Genomic DNA, 19,098 nt, shown 5'->3' on the forward strand with positions numbered 1-19,098 from the left:
CAAAAAGATCGAACTTTCATGACCGGTGTTTTGTGTGACAATGAACACTCATTGGTTGGTTATCAACTAAAACAAATTATTGTTCAGTATGAAATCTATCAAGCACATTTTGCCCGACTTTTACCTAATGTACATGGGCATGTTTACTATCTTGACTCCATAGCTAGGCTGCAAGTGTAGGGCTCCTTAGACAGCGTTTCTATGGATGTCTCCATGAGCTAGTACTCACACCAAGAACTTTGTCACCTTTAACTCGACTGAGGCATGCATGAAGATTGAAAAAAATGCAGAAAAAAAGACAGAGAAGTTGACCTGCCCAGGCCTCCGAACAAATGCAGTGGACCCATGTAGTTAAGATGGCGGCAACACAGGTGCAAAAATACCGATGAGACAACCACTCTCAGCCTGTCAATCTGCATGAAGATTCCAAGAGTTTATTCTCAGGCTGAATTCTTGTATTATGCACAATAGTCATAGCAGTAGCTGCGTCATTTGCAGTAGGTAAAAATACAATTCTGAACTAGAGATGTACAGAGATGAATTTTAGACGAAGGTGGATGATAAACACCAACTAGGGAGAAAGGGAGGGGTTTCTTAAATCAGAGCCTGGCTACAAGGACAGACAGGACAAACTTGCAAAAGGCAAACCTAATTCCATAGCAGTATAACAACAACAGTACAATGATAATACAATACTTTATGATTCCCAAGTCGTGGGACATGACATTTATCCTTGTACCTTCACCTTTCACTCCCACTCCCTCATTGGTGATCTCTTCATTAAGATATGTATACACGTAATTTACATAAAAATACACACTGTTCCTCCATACTACGTATAACCTTCTGCCAAAATCATGTAAAATGGTACCTATGAGCAGAATTTTCCATATGGAGGTAGTGGTACAGCTGTATAGGCAGAAAAATGATACCTTTTTTATGGAGATCCAATGTGCCAGTCATGAGAAATTATAGTGTAGAAGCCATGTTCAAATCAGGCTGGAAAGGCACAGGGGACATGTCAGTGCACTTTGAAAAAGCAGTCTTAGTGTATTGACGCGCCCATGAGCACACTTCCTGCCTGAATTGCATATGGCTTCTATAAGTTTCTAAGGACTGGAATATCGGATTTCTACAAAAAATGTATCATTTTTATTAGAAGAGAAGCACCTATACAGCCATACTACTACTTCCATATATAAGTGTAACAGGGTGGCACGGGGTGGTAGTCATAGCCAAGTCCACTAGGTCACAGTCAGTGAGCACCCCGGCCCTTTGCACATGAAAAGACAGTTCCAGTCCTAGCCCCAGGTCAGAGCGAGTTACCTCAGAATCACAGCTGCTCTCCACATTAGAACGGCGTCCTCCAGATGCACAACACGTCACACTTGTTAGGTCCCAACAGTGGCAACTTGTTTAATGAAGATAAAGAATAGAAGAAGGTAACAATTCCTGAACTGTCCCTTTTCAAAGATGCTGCTTCTTCGGCACCAGCACAAGCATCAGCTCCCAATGGCTCCTGGAAGCTCAGTCACCTGAAGAGCACTATCACGGTTCCGGTGCCCTGTTCCACTGCTTGGCAGTCCCCAGCCGGGGATTCCTTCTGTCCCAGACGGGGATCCACATATACCCCAAACGGGGGTCCTCACTGTTCCAGACGGGAACACACTTATGCCCCAGATGGGGGTCTCTTCTGTCCCAGACGGGGACACACATATGCCCCAGATGGGGGCTCCTTCTGTCCCAAGCGGGGACGCACCTGTGCCCCAGATGGGGACACACCCCCTGCCTCAGGCCATCCTGCCTGGGCTCTACTGCTTAAGCAGGAACGTTCTACTTCTTTGAGGCTGCTAACCCAGCCCCTTTCATTAACTCTCTCTATCCCTGCACTAATCATGTCTAGTACAGTGCAATGGCAATATACATTGATATGACAAATATAAAACTTTTCACATTACACAGTACATATGAGACATGGCACATTAGCACAATTAAACATAAGGGAACCATTCAGGAAGGCACGTGAGGTTCCACGCCACCTCCTTACATAAGAACGCACTAAAAGGTTCTCTTTCAGGAGTGTTTTACCCAGGTGAACAATACAGCTTAAAATAACCTTCAGCTTTAGTGATCCTTTACTCTAAGAACAATTTCATCCTATCATTCTAATATATTACCCCATTCAGGGCCGTAACTACAACCGGGGCAACCGGGGCATTGCCCCTGGGTCCCAACCACCCAAGGGGCCACAAACTGAGGGCAAAAAAATGGTATTTTAATACTTTAATTTCTCATAAAATACCCAGCTCCTATATTCCTGTCAGACAATGTCACCCGGAGGACAGGAGAGACCAATAATTTCCAGGAGCTCTGCCAGCTGTCAATGAATGGAAACCAGTTAGGAAACAAATGTTTTAATATTTGGAATTATTCACCTTATTAATTTTCCAAACATATTCACTGAATATTTAACTTCTAAAACTTGCATCATAGACAAAATCTATTAAAGGTCTTACGGAACGTGGTGAAGCCTGTGTGTTGTATACAACAATGCGTGTGATTGAAATGTTCAGGGGCCCCACTATGAAGTTTTGCCCCGGGGCCCCGAAGTTTATAGTTACGGCACTGACCCCATTTTGATCAAGAGTAATAACCTGTCAAAAATTCCTATAACAACAGCAGGACATGAAGCCTTTTCTCTATTTCTTCCCCTGTTACCTAAAGACTTTGCTCTTTTAAGCTGAAGATGTGTGACATCCATTTGGAAGGCTAAATTGTGAGACAGTGACTTGGAAAGCCCTGTTCTGGCTTCCAATGACCTCCCGCGGCTTCTAACAATCATACTAAACTTCTATATAATCTGTTTTGGCAGCACAAAAGAGATACTTCGAAGATCACCAAGTATGTGGAGCTTGTTATCGTGGCTGATAATCGCGAGGTAAGAAATAAAGACAGGTGACAGCTTTTTTTCTTTATTGCATACAATGTCCATGGCGCTGATATGGCTGCTAACAAGATGGTGTCATCCAGGCCACAAAAACGTTGCAGAATAGTAACTTAGAGAATTTGGGCTCCAAAAGTCCCAAAAGACACTAGCAAAAATGAAATTAATAAGTTATACAACTTCCGATTATACTTTTAATGGTCCTGGGTCTTCTTAAGATTGGTGTTGGATACAGGCGGCGTTTCCTGTATCCGCACATGGCTAGAGCTGGGTGTGAGGATGGCTGGCCACCGACTACTCATTTCAACAGCTAAACTAGTCCCCTCCCATGTCTACACATCCGCTGTAACAAAAAAGGGGGGCTGGCTTTAAAATGAGTAGTCAGCCAGCCCCCCTAACAATCAGCACTGATGACATGCTGATACTGAAAACTCTGTCCTGTGTCATGTACAAACCAGAATAAAACCAGACTAGAGCTTGTAGTTGAAGATGCGGACACCTTTTAGAATTGAAGTACAGTATATTACTAAATTACATAAGTTTATTATATCCCCCATTTCAAAATCCCCCCCCCCAAAATGCATGGTGTCAAGATTATCTGGTGCCCGCACCTGGAGCTGGTCAATGAATGACCGCAAGTATGTGATTTGCATATATGCTGATTAGATATGTGCCGCCTCGCTCAATGTAAGTGAATTGAGTGAGGCTGGAAACGTCTAGTCGGAATGTGGCCGGGCGTATGCAAGTTGCATACTTGCAGTCACATGACCACCCGCTCCTGGCATCGGCACCAGAGGTTCCTGACAACTGGCACTGTGCTCGCTGTGAGGATTCACAAGTCTGCAGTCATATACAGTGACTGCAGACTTAGGGTACCGTCACACTAAGCGACGCTGCAGCGATACCGACAACGATGTCGATCGCTGCAGCATCGCTGTTTGGTCGCTGGAGAGCTGTCACACAGCTCTCCAGCGACCAACGATCCTGAGGTCCCCGGTAACCAGGGTAAACATCGAGTTACTAAGCGCAGGGCCACACTTAGTAACCCGATGTTTACCCTGGTTACCAGCGTAAACGTTAAAAAAACAAACACTACATACTTACCTTCCGCTGTCTGTCCTCCGGCGCTCTGCTTTCCTCTGCACTGTCAGCACCGGTCAGCCGGAAAGCAGAGCGGTGACGTCACCGCTGTGCTTTCCGGCTGGCCGGCGCTGACACAGGATGCAGGAGGAGTGCAGAGAAGCAGAGCGCCGGGGACAGACAGCTGAAGGTAAGTATGTAGTGTTTGTTTTTTTAACGTTTACGCTGGTAACCAGGGTAAACATCGGGTTACTAAGCGCGGCCCTGCGCTTAGTAACCCGATGTTTACCCTGGATACCAGTGAAGACATCGCTGGATCGGCGTCACACACGCCGATCCAGCGATGTCAGCGGGAGATCCAGCGACGAAATAAAGTTCTGGACGTTCCTCAGCGACCAACGATCTCCCAGCAGGGGCCTGATCGTTGGTCGCTGTCACACATAACGATTTCCTTAACGATATCGTTGCTACGTCACAAAAAGCAACGATATCGTTAATGATATCGTTATGTGTGACGGTACCTTTAAGCCCCAAGCCTGGACAACCCCTTTAAGTGTCAATTCTGGCTATGGAAGGTTGGCAATATCTTACAATACTATTAGGGTATGTGCACACGTTCAGGATTTCTTGCAGAAATTTCCTGACAAAAAACTGACATTTCTGCCAGAAATCCGCATGCGTTTTTTTCGCGTTTTTTTTGTGCGTTTTTTATGTGTTTTTTCCCAATGCATTAAATAGCAGGAAAACGCAAAAAACCCCGCAAAATTAATGAACATGCTGCTTTTTTTTTTTACCGCGATGCGTTTTTTTTCACGTGCACAAAAATTGCAGAATGCATTCTAAATGATAGGATGCATATGTATGCAGTTTTTATGCGTTTTTATCGCGAAAAACGCGAAAAATCCTGAACGTGTGCGGATAGCCTTAATTACAGTTTGGGTCAGCATTTCGACGCGTTGAATATTCCACTGGCGGACATAGGCAGGAGAGGGCCACTGGCGGACATAGGCAGGAGAGGGCCACTGGTGGACATAGGCAGGAGAGAGCCCTTGTGCAAAAAACAGTGCGGTTGCACAGATTGCATCGATGATATATCCGCCCCTGGAATTTTCTATAAGGATGTGCATTCAAATTTTGGAAAATGTTGAGCTCCTCAAATTATATCCAAATCTGCTTTCAAAATGAACTCTCGTGTTGCATGACCTCCTATATCCGCCACAGCAGAAAACAATATATTCATCTACAATCGTCTGTATGGGAAACCTTTTGCCTGTGTATGGCTACTAGGTCCAAGTATAAAAAATAAAATGTAAATGCAGCTTCGGATGTGAAAAGAGCAAAAAAAATAGAAATAAATCAATAAAAGTCAATAAAACTATTGGGATAACACTTTTATAAAAGTTATTTGAGTTCATAGCTTTTTTCGGAAAATACGTGACTAGTTGCTTTTCATGGTTTTTTTACTACAACACGCTGCGATCTACGGGCCCGTACGTGTAATATGATAAATTTAGATACCTCATTAGCCTTACAATGAATGGCAACTTAGGCATTTTTTAGACAGCGAACATAATCAACCTGTCATATTTGTCTTCTCCACACAGGAGAGAAAAATCAATAATGTATAAAAGTATAACAACAATGTAATTGCATTTTTCTGTCTGATGTACATCCTATGAATATAAAGTCGGAGACAATCGTAGGCGGTTCGCTGCCAGGTGCTGTGTCCTGACGGGGAAGGGCCGAATGCAAATCCCCTGTGTATAAAGTACGGAAAGCGGCGAGGGTCAGATGCCTATCAGTAAATTGTAATCAATGGTTCCCCAGCTAGAGATATATTTGGGACAATTCAGCACCATATTTACAGTAAGGACTTCAACAACAGTCTCCTTCTATTTTTCCCCGGAGATATCAATTCTATATCTCCGTCCTCCTCAGAGAGCATGGAAAAGGTAAAGGGGTATTCCCATCTCCAAGATCTTATCCCAATATGTAGCAAGTGCTATAATAATAATAAGATTAGCAAATATTTCCAATTAGAAATGCAGTATAGTGTTTCTGATTCGCTATGTGTCTTTCCTCATATGCAGGCCATTGCAGGACCTTAGGTATCCATGGTTACGTCCACTGATAAAGGGACAGTTAGCTAGTCGCTAATGGTTGTAACCTAAGGTATCTACCAATATCTTTGGACCCATAAGGTTGATTTTGAAGAAAAAAAACCAAAAACTGGGGCATAAAACTGGTCACTATTGACCTGGAGACAGTTCATCTTTAAATATCCATTATACTTGAAGGCTATATTAGATATTTTGCATTGGGGCCTTCAAGATTCAAGTTACCCCCAATGTTGTTGCAATATGGAAATAGGCTGTAGGTGAATTTATAGAAAAAAAATGGATATAAATTTTGGCTTCCAAAACCAGTTACAGAAGCCTCGTATTAAAATAATTAAGCAGAAATGAGGAATATTACCAATAGCCAATGGGTTATTCTGAGCTGCAAGAGATGTATAATTTCCGATAGTGACCATTCACATATATTTTGACTCCTTCCCCAAATCCCGGAGGTTGAGTCAGTCTTGCTTTTGTGATGTGGAGGAGGTTTCTATTGTATAAAGCAATATGCCTATATTTTCGGTAGCTAATTGCTGTGAAACCCTCGTCAAATTCACATAGCGCGCAAGCTCTAATTCTACCGAAAGGCATAGCGCTGCCGCCACTGCTCCTTGTGCGATATGGTATAAACGCACCTACGCCATAACGTGCTGCACAACTTACACGTGTGACTTCTCTCCAGTTCCAGAGACAAGGCAAAGATGTGGACAGAGTCAAACACCGGCTGCTGGAAATGGCCAATTACGTGGATAAGGTGAGTAACGTCCCCTTGTGCCCGTATAATATATTGTTTTGCTCTTTTCATTGTGCTCTTTATAACTTCTCGTATTCAAATTTTTAAGAAAAATGCCTTTAAATTTTTAATATAATTTTGCGTGTATTAATTCAGCACCATTTTTAATTTTTGTTTCTGCCTCCATTACCTCCATTTTCACCCTCTCTGCTGGTTTTCAGGGAATTTAAATTTTCCAGATTATTGCTGATCATTGGCCCATGTGATAAAATTAATACCATTAAAGACAATTTAAGTTGGAGACCCTGTTAGAAATTTTGTATTGGATCCCACAAGCCTCAAATTACACCACTGGCCAAGAGCTTTAAAAAGGACCTGTCACTTTGTTAAAAGTAAAATTAAGTTACGGTAAATACCCTATTTAACAAAAACCCTGATCTCAAGCCGATTCTGACGTTTTTTTTCTGTTTTAAGCTGCATTGATCCATTGCAGAGTTGTTGGCTTTTTTTTTCTTGAGTGCAGTATGTGAAATCTCTGCTTGCATACAAACTGGGTGTTTCTTCAGAGTGTTCCCAAGGGACGTGCACCTTTACCTCTCTCTCCCAGATGTTGCCAATCACAGCTCTTTAGCAGCCTATTAGTCTCAGATGCTGCCAAGCTCTGATTGGCAGTTTCTGGGGGAAGGGCGTTGAAACTTACGCCCCCAGAGTAAACTGATGAAAACAGTTGGACTGCAAAGCAGAGATTTCACATATAACCCTCCAAAAGAATCAAGGGGTAAAATCTCTGCAAAGGAGCGAAGCAGCACAAAACAGAAAAGAGTGTCAGAATCACGGGAACTGAGGGATTTTTACAATTTATTTACATTTTTTCTGAGCAAGAAACAAGTCCTCTTTAAGTGGTTTAAAGGGGTTTTCCACTTAAAGAAAATATACCCCAAATCCTTTTATATAGGTAGAATGACAAACATAGCAGGTCCAGTGCCAGTTCCCCGCTGCTGCTCCTGTCGCTCTGTCTTGGCTGAGGAAAAGACAAAATATCACAGCAGCTCATCCTGTCCAGGTATCGATCAATCTAATGAGGGTGCACTGCACGGACAGAGACCGCGTGTCACCTCCCGGGTAAAAATGATTAGGTAGGAAGACATCCATCAACCGAAATGGAAAAAAATAAAACACGCTAGGCCTATGTATATTAAGCATTAAGGCTCTTAATCATAGCCACGAGTCTTCGTGCTCGAAACGCGTAGGCCTAGTGTGTTTTTATTTTTTCCATTTTGATATTCCAATAGTTATTAATAAATAATGTATTTATAGTACTTTCCATTGCGGCTGCTGGATGCCAGTGATGTCTAGGCAACAGTACACATCACCGCTGCAGCCAATCATTAAGCTCAGCAGCTGTGTCAAAGTTGTCTTGTGGCTCTACATGCTATTCTCTGTATTAGGCTATGTGCACACATATTCTTGGCCACTGCGGATTTTTCCGCAGCAGATTTGATAAATCTGCAGGGCAAAAACGCTGCGTTTTTGCTGCAGATTTATTGCGGATATACCGCACTTTTTCTGCAGTTTTCACTGCGGCTTTACACCTGCGGTTTTCCATAGGGGCAGCTATAAAACCGCTGCGGAATCCGCAGAAAGAAGTGACATGCTGTGGAATGTAAACCGCTGCGTTTCCGCGCGTTTTTTCCGCAGCATGTGCACAGCGCTTTTGGTTTCCCATAGGTTTACATTGAACTGTAAACTCATGGGAAACCGCTGCGGACCCGCAGCTGCGGAAACGCTGCGGATCCGCAGCAAAATCCACATCGTGTGCACATAGCCTCAAAGCTTAACTAATAGGATAGCTAACTCCAATGGGTGACCCTAGAGAGACAGTTTCTTCCTTCTGGAGCAGAACTAATTTGCATGACATGAGCACAGGGACAGTGTTGGTCATCATTACATATTAAATCCATGAAACATACAGTCATTTTTTATGTGTTTTAATTTAAAAAAAAAAACATCACACAGTAATTAATCCTCACGCAACCTTGGTTTGTAATCCACGGAGACACAAAAGTCTGCATAGGAGCTGAATACACAAAACGGCATCTAATCTTTTAAACAAGACAATTTTCCAAGTTGATTCATCTTTTATCTTAGATTGCAGCAATATAAAATTCTTTGCAAATGTATGCATACCCTTTCAAAGAAACCTAATAAGGTCAAATCTAGATTTCCTTGCGTCTATTAAACCTCCGTGTTTCTCAGTCGCGGAGTTTGAGCAGTATTTTATCTTTATCATGTTCATTTTTATTCCTGATATGTTGTAACGCTGTCAATCCGCATGACGTCTTTTAATTAGCCCTGCAGAGACGCACTTTTGTTTTTCTCTATGGGGAAACTGCCTGCATGATTTTTTTTCTTTTTTTTTAATCTTTTTTTCTTTCAAATGTTTCTTAAGATTTTCAGGGGACATTTGATGTAGCGCTCACTCCAATACCTAACTACTTAATCAAATGAGAGTGCAGTGCTATCGAGAAGCTCAATATCCTGTGGGTGAGACATTCATTAATTCAGTCCTTTAAGACATGAAAATAATGTTACCTTTCCTTTCACAACATTATCACAAAGCTACATTACGCTTTCTTTTCTTTCTTTCTTTTTTTTTTGCAGCAAAGTCAGTGCAATAACTGTAAGAACTGATAACATTTAGGCTGCCTATAATTATCATACCAAAAAGAATTTCATCCCGGCCTGATGAGTGGAGCGCCATATTCTCCGCTAAATTATTCATCTGTAACATTCTGCATGTGTTAATGCTGTCATCTCCGGAATTAGGAAAAGATTGGAAGATGTTTTGATTAAAGAGGGAGAAAAAAAAATTGCAATAAATTTATAAAAGATGAATACGCCTTGGTCTAGTTGAAAGGACTAGGAGGATATTTTTTTTTTTACGTTCCATTATAAGGGTTGGAAATAATAAACCCTCGTTCTACTTCTTGATCTGTCAAAGCGAACTAATGCAAAAACCGGACTAGTTGCCCATAGAACCAATCACAGTATGGCTCACATGATATCGTAGCCACTTAAAGGGATTGTCCAATTTTGAAAACCCAAACTGTCAGGTATGGAATCTGGGAGCAGCATAATGTAGGGGCAGAGACCCTGATTCCGGCTATTTGTCACTTACTGGGCTGCTTGGTGCAGTTTGGATAAAATCCCTGTTTTCGCTGCTATAGATGTACGAGTGCTCCAATGCTGAGCTGTGTATAACCCCGCCCACACACCTGATTGGCAGATTCCTGTGTACACTGTGTAGGCAAGCTGCCAATTAGTGGAGGGGGCGGGGTTACATAGATTAGCAGGACTACCAGGCACGTGATACCTAGTCCTTCAGTGATAATCTCCTGCTGATAACACACTGGTTGTATTGATACTATAGCACACAGCCTAATAAGTGACACATCTCTGGAATCAGACTTTTTGATGTTATATAATGTTTATAGTGTTTGCCATGCTGTCATGTGCATGACAACATGGCAAACACTACTTCTGATCGGCGGTAAAATCATTACCGCCAGTCAGACAGCCACGGTAAGTAAAGACTCAGCCAGAATAAAGTCTTTTATTTGAAATAAAATTAAAACACACTTTTCCATTTTTATTTAAAAATAACAAACACAGTCATGCTTACCTAATGCCTAATTCCACTGAATCCCTCGTCTCCTGTAAATAAAAATAAAATACAGCAATATATACAACAATATCACTCACCTGTCCGATGTTCTGTCTCATGCCGTAATCCATGTTTGGGGATTAATAGTTTTCAACCTGGACAGTGCCAAGATGCGACCATCCAGGCTGATGAATGAGCTGCTGCGAACACAGAATCAGTGACCAGCAGTGACCTCATCGAGGTTACCGCAGGTCACTGAGGCTGCATTCCCAGCCGGGCCCCTGAACTGCGGTGACCTCCCTCCGGTGAGATCACGGCTACCACAGTGAGAAAAAGTCTCACAGTGCAGAGGCGAGTTCACCGCAGTTCAAATTCACCCCAGTGAAATTCTCCCACGTCAGGTAACAAGTTCTTACAACAGCTACCAATAGGATTGTTACTTTTCTCACCAAAAATGCCAGAAAAGTAATAAAGTGATGTACTTTAGGGGTGTGACTTAACAGGGGGGCAACTTCAAAGTTAGATATAGAATCGTTTACACAATACCAGGGACAAATAGCAATATTCATCCCTGACATCTTATATTTTAAATGTATAACCCAAGGACCATTTGTTTCCAATTAAGGTGTCTAAGCAGACCCCAATTATAGATATAGAGATATGTCTGATGGTTTTTGCATCCATCATGCAACCAATACAGCTTGCACAAAACTGATGGTGGCTCTGGTGATGTATTTATGTACTGTCGGTTGTTCTGGTGACATATTTATGTAGTGACTGTTGTTCTGGTGCTGTATTTATGCACTTCTGATGGCTCTGATGAATTCATGTACTGATGATGGATCTGGTGATGTATTTATGTACTGTCAGTTGTTCTGGTGACATATTCATGTAGCGACTGTTGTTCTGGTGCTGTATTTATGCACTTCTGATGGCTCTGATGAATTCATGTACTGATGATGGATCTGGTGATGTATTCAAGCATTACATGGAGTACTAGATAGAAAGTACAGTGTTCATTAAAATACATGGAGAGAGACTATCATGAGAGTCCTCATTTAAAGCTAGGTTCACAAGTAGGTTTTTGATAAGCGTTGTGAAGCAGATCTGCTCCAAAATTGATATAAAAGGCTTCAATGCTTTTAATTTGCTTCAAATTTATTTAAATGGAAAATTCTGTTTGCTGCATTTTTCAGCACTTTTTTCCTGACAAGCAGAATTGTCAACTTTTTGACAATTTTTTCCTGACAAGCAGAATTGTCAAAGTTTTTTTTCTGGACAGTTCATCTAAAAATGCCTAACAGACAACATTTCTTACTGACAGAATGGACAACCGTAACAAATCTTTTAAGTCATGTATGTCTGCAACCCATCATACTAATATGAACACATTAGCAGCTGTGAACTGTACAATGATGATAATTACAGCCTTAACAATCTGTACAAGCTCTTTCACATTTAGAACAAAAAATTGTGTTGACGCATCAAATTTTCTTTTTTACTGGCAGGGAAAAACAAAAGTGGCCTATTTTTACCGACCAGCGACTAATTTCTGGATGGTTAGCAACCCTGCCGACGATGTTTTGAAAACTTTGTCGCAGAAAGAAAGTAGTGATGTGTCGCTCATTTGATGCAGATTCCAAACTTGACACTGGCTAGTCAAAAGGCTGCAAAAGTGCGGGGAAAAAAACTATAAAAAAAAAAAAAAGAAGAAATTCCTCTCAATAATCTTGTTGGAATTTTCCCAAAACTGTATAATCATGCCCTCATAGTGTACCTCTATTAACAAATGATGGGCCATTTGGACCCATTTAGATCAGCCGACTGCAGCGATTGAATGCCTGTATACAAGCCGACCGGTGGTCATTTGCTGTCCTGTTTAGACAGGCTGGCCAAAAATGTATGCACACAGAACAATCGTTAATATGATTGTTCTGTGCTTATAGAATATCATTTTAATCGGCAGCACGTCTCCTCGGGGTCGTAACAGTAGATGTCGCAGAGTGTGTGACCACAACTGGGCCCATGCGTGAGGATGCACATCCAACTGAAACATATTGCGGCACAGAGACCCGATGGCTCTCTGGACTGCAATACACACTGCCAACCAATCAGGGGCAGTGAGCATGCTCAGGATGGGGGACATTTTACCAGGAAGGGGCCCAGGATGGGGGGCATTATACCAGGAAATGGCCCAGGATGGGGGACATTATACCAGGAAGGGGCCCAGGATGGGGGATATTATACCAGTAAGGGGCCCAGGATGGGGGACATTATACCTGGAAGAGACCCATGATGAGAGACATTATACCAGGAAGGGGCCCAGGATGGGCGACATTATTACTGGAAAAGGCCGAGGATGGGGGCATTATACCAGGAAGGGGCTCAGAATGGGGAAGATTACACCAGGAAGGGGCCCAGGATGGGGGACATTACACCAAGTTCGGGGACATTATACCAAGATTGGGGACATTATTCCAGTAAGGGGCCCAGGATGGGGGACAATATTCCAGGATGGGGGACATTATACCAGGAAGAGTACCAGGATGGCTGACATTATTACTGGAAGAGGCCCAAGATGGGGGACATTATTCCAGTAAGGAGCCCAGGATAGAGGACATTATATGAGAAAGGGGCCTAGGATAGAGGACATTATACCAGGAATGGGTCAAGGATGGAGTACAATATACCAGGAAGGAACCAAGTTGGGAGGACATTATACCATGAAGGGGTTCAGTATGGGGGACATTATTACTAGAAGGGGCTCAGGATGGAGGATATTATTCCAGGCCAGGAATGGGCCTTGGATGGGGGACATTATCACAGGAAGGGGCCTAGCATGGTTGACATCATTATAGCAAGTGGCCAGGATGGGGGACATTATTACAAGGTGGGATAACCACATCTGTCTTTATAGGACATAGAACAGTAGAAAGGTCCATACATCTGACCAACATGATAACGATGATTTTTATGCTGTCATGAACTAACTCAATCAATGCTTGTTCATCGGATGATTACCAGCGTGTCTACAACAAGCCAATAATCGGGGAACAAGTATTTAAAGGGCTCATTCACTTGTCAGTTTTATTCAAGTAGGAGAAAAACTGACCAAGTTTTATCACAGGTTGGTCCGAGTTTCATCAGTTTTTCTCATAGGTGAAAGAAAGAAAATAAGTTACTCTATTCTTTTCCTATGCAAAATCCTGTGAAAATCGGTCTGTACATGGATGGCATCTGAGTGCTGTCCGATCTTTTCGTGGACCCATAGACTTGCATTGGATAATAATCAGACATGCTTTTTGAGTGGTCCATGAACATGTGGAATGACCCCATTCACTATTTTAGGTTTAAGTGCTATCCATGAAAAAACCGGATAATATATGTACTCAAAAAATCCTGACGTCTGAATGAGTACTAGCAAACATGATTATTGGCTCATCTAAATGACCAGGGGCGTTTTAGGGCTCCTTCAATCCATTTTTAAGGTGTGTCTTAATCAAACTTGCCTGACCACTAGATTGTTCTCCTAATTCCTTGGCATTGCCACCTACTTGTAGCCTTGTATTATTATTCCAGAAATAATGGAGGTGTTATATGATCTATTATAATAACATACATTTTTTTTATTATTATTTCCTACAGTTTTTCAGACCACTGAATATCCGGGTAGCACTGGTTGGAGTTGAAATCTGGAGTGATGCGGATAAATGCGCAATAACCCAAGATCCATTCACCAGCCTTCACGAGTTCCTGGACTGGAGAAAACTGACATTACTACCTCAGAAGCCCCATGACAATGCACAGCTAGTAAGGTCTGCTCCTCCGATCACTTCTCCGATTTATTAATGAAGGGATAGTACTGGAGCCTAGAGAGTTTAATAATCGATTGGGCGCCATATGAGTTCACACGTTCATCATGCTCCTCTAAACCACCAGGAATACTGGTATAAACCCATTCATGACCCATGAGGAGGATTATCAGTAAACAAAGGGGTTGTCCAGGTCTAAGATACTGATGACCTCGCCTTAGGATAGGTCATCAATTTCAGATCAGTGGGGTCCAATACCCAGGACTCCTACTAACACCCACACCAGTGGCCACCAGAAATACGTAGCATGTGAAGTCAAACCATGCACTGTGTAGTGGTCGTTTTTGGTTGATTGTTGGGATGCCGGGTGTTGGGGCCTCCACCGATCTGGTAATAATTATCGTAATTGTCGTAGTCTTCAACAACCCCTTTATTTTAACCTAAACAAGTTGACAGCTATCCACTGCACAGGTGGTAACAGATAACTGTGTGTCCGACAGATCGCCAGAATGGAGGACTATCCATCGCTCAACTTGGGGCGTATGTCCCCTGTTTTCTACTGCTTCTTCCCGGCTGCAAAATGCTGACCAGGTAGAGTTGAGTGGAAAGACAAGGACCTGAGGATAGCCGAGCACTGTGTATCTTCATCAGTTTTATAGAATTGAAATGTGCGGCTCCATTCATCTTAGCCTGGTTATAGTCTCACATTCAAGGGAGACCTAATAGAAAACGAGGGATGGAGAGAGTGGCAAACAATGGGTTTGCCAATGGTGGGACCAGTTGGTGCCAACTTATTTAGGCTAGATTATCCTATTAACCATTAGACCAGTCAAGAAGCTAATTGAATGTCATACCCGACAACCCACTTGGTGCTAAAATTTGGAACCCTAAAAATGAGATAACGAGGTATTTTATATTGTACGTGGGTAACAATGGCATTTCTATCCATTTAGTGCATTTCCTTTTGCATTTGTTCCTTGATTTGTGGCATGATATGAATACAGTAAATTGTACATTACAGGTTTTTAGATGGTGAATACGGACGATAACCGTACAAATCATTGTAGAATTGGACCCCAGTGGATCAATATTCCCCTGCGATCCATACTGTGTATTTACCAATGTGACAATTACATTTTTACTTTTTTCCAATTTTCTTTGTTTGTGTAGTTACAATATTCATTTCTATGATTAATGCCTATAATTAGTGAAGCCTACCCAACCTGCCTGCCATTATTAATACTGCTCCTATTACTGCCGGCTCTAAGACTACAGAATGCATTGTATCTAACAGTACATGGGTGGTCATCTCCAAGGCAGTGCCGGGTCATTTAGACTCTTAGTTTGCTGTATTGTTAATTCCAACAGTGTCAATGCAAAGCAAGATAGTAATCCAAAGGTTGCAATATAAAAACATGTGAGGGTTATAACAGTCAACATGGAACCACACAGTGGCATGTAAAAGTTTGGGCACACCTGATCAAAATTGCTGTTATTGTGAACAGTTAAATAAGCTGAAGATGAAATTATTTCTAAAAAGCCTAAAGTTAAAGATGACACATTTCCTTTGTATTTTAGGCCCACAGAAATATATATTTTTTCATCATTTACATTTTAAAAATTACAAAAAGGAAAATGGGCCGATGCAAATGTTTGGGCACCCTACATGGTTAGTACCTAGTAGCGCACCCTTTTGAAAGTGTCACATCTTGTAAACGCTTTTTGAAGCCAGCCAAGAGTCTTTCAATTCTTGAATAAGGGATGTTCATCCATTCTTCCTTGGAAAATTCTTCCATTTCTGTGAGATTCCTGGGTCGTCTTGCATCCTCTGCTATTTTGAGGTCTAGCCACAGATTTTCAATGATGATCAGATCAGGGGACTGTGAGGGCCATTGTAAACCTTCAGATTGTGCCTTTTGAGGTAGTCTATTGTGGATTTTGTGTTTAGGATCATTATCCATTTGTAGAAGCCATCCTCTTTTCATCTTCAGCTTTTTTACAGATGGTGTTAGGTTTGCATCAAGAATTTGTTGAAATTTCATTGAATCCATTCTTCCCTCTACCCGTGAAATGTTCCCCGTGCCATTGGCTTCAACACAACCCCAGAGCATGATTGATCCACCACCATGCTTAATGGTTAGCGAGGTATTCTTTTCCTGAAATTCTGTGCGTTTTTTTCTCCACACATACCATTGATCATTGTGGCCAAATAGTTCTATTATAACCTCATCAGTCCACAGGATTTGTCTCCAAAATGCATCAGGCTTGTTTAGATGTTCTTTTTCATGATTCTGATGCTGAATTTTATGGTGAGGATGCATGAGAGGTTTTCATCTGATGACTTTTCCATGAAGGCCATGTTTGTGCAGGTGTCTCTGATCAGTAGAACAAGGTACCACAACTCCAGAATCTGCTAAATCTTTCTGAATGTCTTTTTTGCCGTCAAGCAGGGATTCTGATTTGTCTCTCTAGCAATCGTATCACTGAAGTTTTGCTTGGTCTTCCAGACCTTATCTTGACCTCTACTGTTCCTGGTAACTACCATTTCTTAATTACATTTTGAACTTAGGAAAGAGCAACATGAAAACGCTTTGCTATCTTTTTATAGCCTTTTCCTGCTTTGTGGGCAGAGTGCTAGGCAGCTACTTAGAAGAACCCATGGCTGCAGTTTTTTGGTACAAGGTAACAGGGGGCTGGGTTTTTATAGCTGGGAAATTTGCATCACCCGGCTTTTCCTAATGGTGATAGTGAACAAACCATAACCCTAACAGGCTAACTAAGGTCTGAAATCTTGATCCACGTTATCTGAGCACACAAATCTCCAAGAATGCTAAAAAAAGGACTATATATTGCCTAAAATACAAAGGAAATGTGTCATCTTTACCTTTAGGCCTTTTAGAGATCATTTCATCATCAACTTGCTTAATTGTTCACAATAACAGCAATTTTGACCAGGGGTGCCCAAACTTTTAGCTGCCACTTTATGATGGTTTGTACCAGGAAATACGGACGGCCTGTGTTGCTATGTTTAGGGAGCAAGTCTTCAAAATGAGGCATAGGCAGGGTAAGGAAGGAAAGGGGAAAAGGAAGAATAGAGAAGGCACAGGAGAAGAAGGAAAAAGGGAAGTGGTAAAAGTGGGCATCGGCAGGGCACAGGAGAAGAGGTAAAAGGAGGAATAGAGAGGGCACAGGATAAGGTGTAAAAAAAGGGAATAGACAGGGCACAGGAGAAGAGGTTAAAGGAGGAATAGACAGGGCACAGGATAAGGTGTAAAAAAAGGGAATAGACAGGGCACAGGAGAAGTGGTTAAAGGAGGAATAGAAAGGGCACAGGATAAGGGGTAAAAGGGGAATAGACAGGGCACAGGAGAAGAGGTTAAAGGATAATAGACAGGTACGGTAGAAGGGGTGAAAGGGGGGAATAAATAGGGCACATGATAGGAGGTTAAAGGGAGAATAAACAAGGCACAGGAGAAGAGATAAAAGGGAGGGCATGGGATAAGGGGTAAAAGGGAATAGACAGGGCACAGGAGAAGAGGTAAAAGGGAGGGCATGGGATAAGGGGTAAAAGGGGTGACTACACAGTGCAAAGGAGAAGAGGTAAAAGGGGGAATAGGCAGGGCACATGATATGCAGTAAAAAGGGGAATAGACAGGGTACAGGAGAAGGCGCGACAGGTGGTAATTAGCAGAGCACAGGAGAAGAGGTGAAAAGGGGGAATAGACAGGGCATAAGAGAGAAGGGAAAATGGGGCATGGATAGGGTACGGAAGAAGAGGAAAAGGGGAGAATACACCAGGCACAGGAGAAGATGGAAAGGGGGAAGTGGGAGAAGTGGGCATAGGCAGGGCACAAGAGAAGAGGTAGAAGGGGGAATATACAGTACAAAGGAGAACAGGTGAAAGGAGGAAATAGACAGCACAGTAGAAGAGTGGAAAGAGTAGCATAGATGGAGCTCAGGTACAAGATAGAAAATGGGACAGACAGAGGGAAAGGAGGCAACTTGCGTTATACAGAGATAGCAGAATAGAGATCGGACATAAAGTCAATGGGACACAGGAAGAAGAGAGGGTACAGAAAGCATGGAGGAGGGTAAGCAAGGTGCACAACACAACACATGGGAGTGAGAGGCAAAGATGAGACCCAGGACAATGTAAGGACCAAAGACAAGATACGGGAGTGAGAGGGGGCATGGATTTGATATGGGAGAGAGAACAAACTCTGGGCATGAGGGGGTGTAAACACAACTCAGGAGTAAGAGGTATTCACAGACAGGACAAAATTAGAGGACATAGGAGGCAGAGGTGATCGCAGCCAGAGGATCAGAGAGGAAGAGCAGCATTTACACAGGACTTGGCAAATAATGCAGAGGGAACATAGACCAGATACGGTAACAGGATGTAAGAAGGAGGAGGATGATGTATTCTGCTGAATACACACAAGTACATGGGCCCTCCATACATCGGGGTCAGGACACAGGGGGAGAAAATATAAAACAGATGCAGATACAAATGACTTCAGCCCGTGAATGATTATAGAGGCCGGTTATAATCAGCGTCTCCTCGCCTTATGGCGGCTGAGCGCCTGAACTTTGCTTACTCACAGCCTCCCTGGGTGAGGCTGCAGACAGAAGCGGTTAACATGGAGTTGGGAGCGTTGTGTGACAGCTCCCAGCGCTGCGCTGTGACCGGCCCTCTGCTTCACTGCCTTCATAACGGCGCTGACAAATATTTAAATGAATCCAGTGAC

General features: G+C 42.5%; 1 protein-coding gene across 1 annotated transcript in view; it reads left to right on the forward strand.

Annotated features, from left to right (window-relative positions):
- Positions 1-19,098, forward strand: part of ADAM12 (ADAM metallopeptidase domain 12) — a 636,998-nt gene that overhangs the window by 365,996 nt on the left and 251,904 nt on the right. Inside the window, exons 7-9 of the mRNA XM_069753950.1 lie at positions 2,873-2,938; positions 6,824-6,895; positions 14,184-14,353. Coding sequence (XP_069610051.1) covers positions 2,873-2,938; positions 6,824-6,895; positions 14,184-14,353 — 308 coding nt within the window. The remainder of the gene's footprint in view (positions 1-2,872; positions 2,939-6,823; positions 6,896-14,183; positions 14,354-19,098) is intronic.

Source organism: Ranitomeya imitator, chromosome 2, assembly GCF_032444005.1.
Source record: "Ranitomeya imitator isolate aRanImi1 chromosome 2, aRanImi1.pri, whole genome shotgun sequence".
NCBI lineage: Eukaryota > Metazoa > Chordata > Amphibia > Anura > Dendrobatidae > Ranitomeya > Ranitomeya imitator.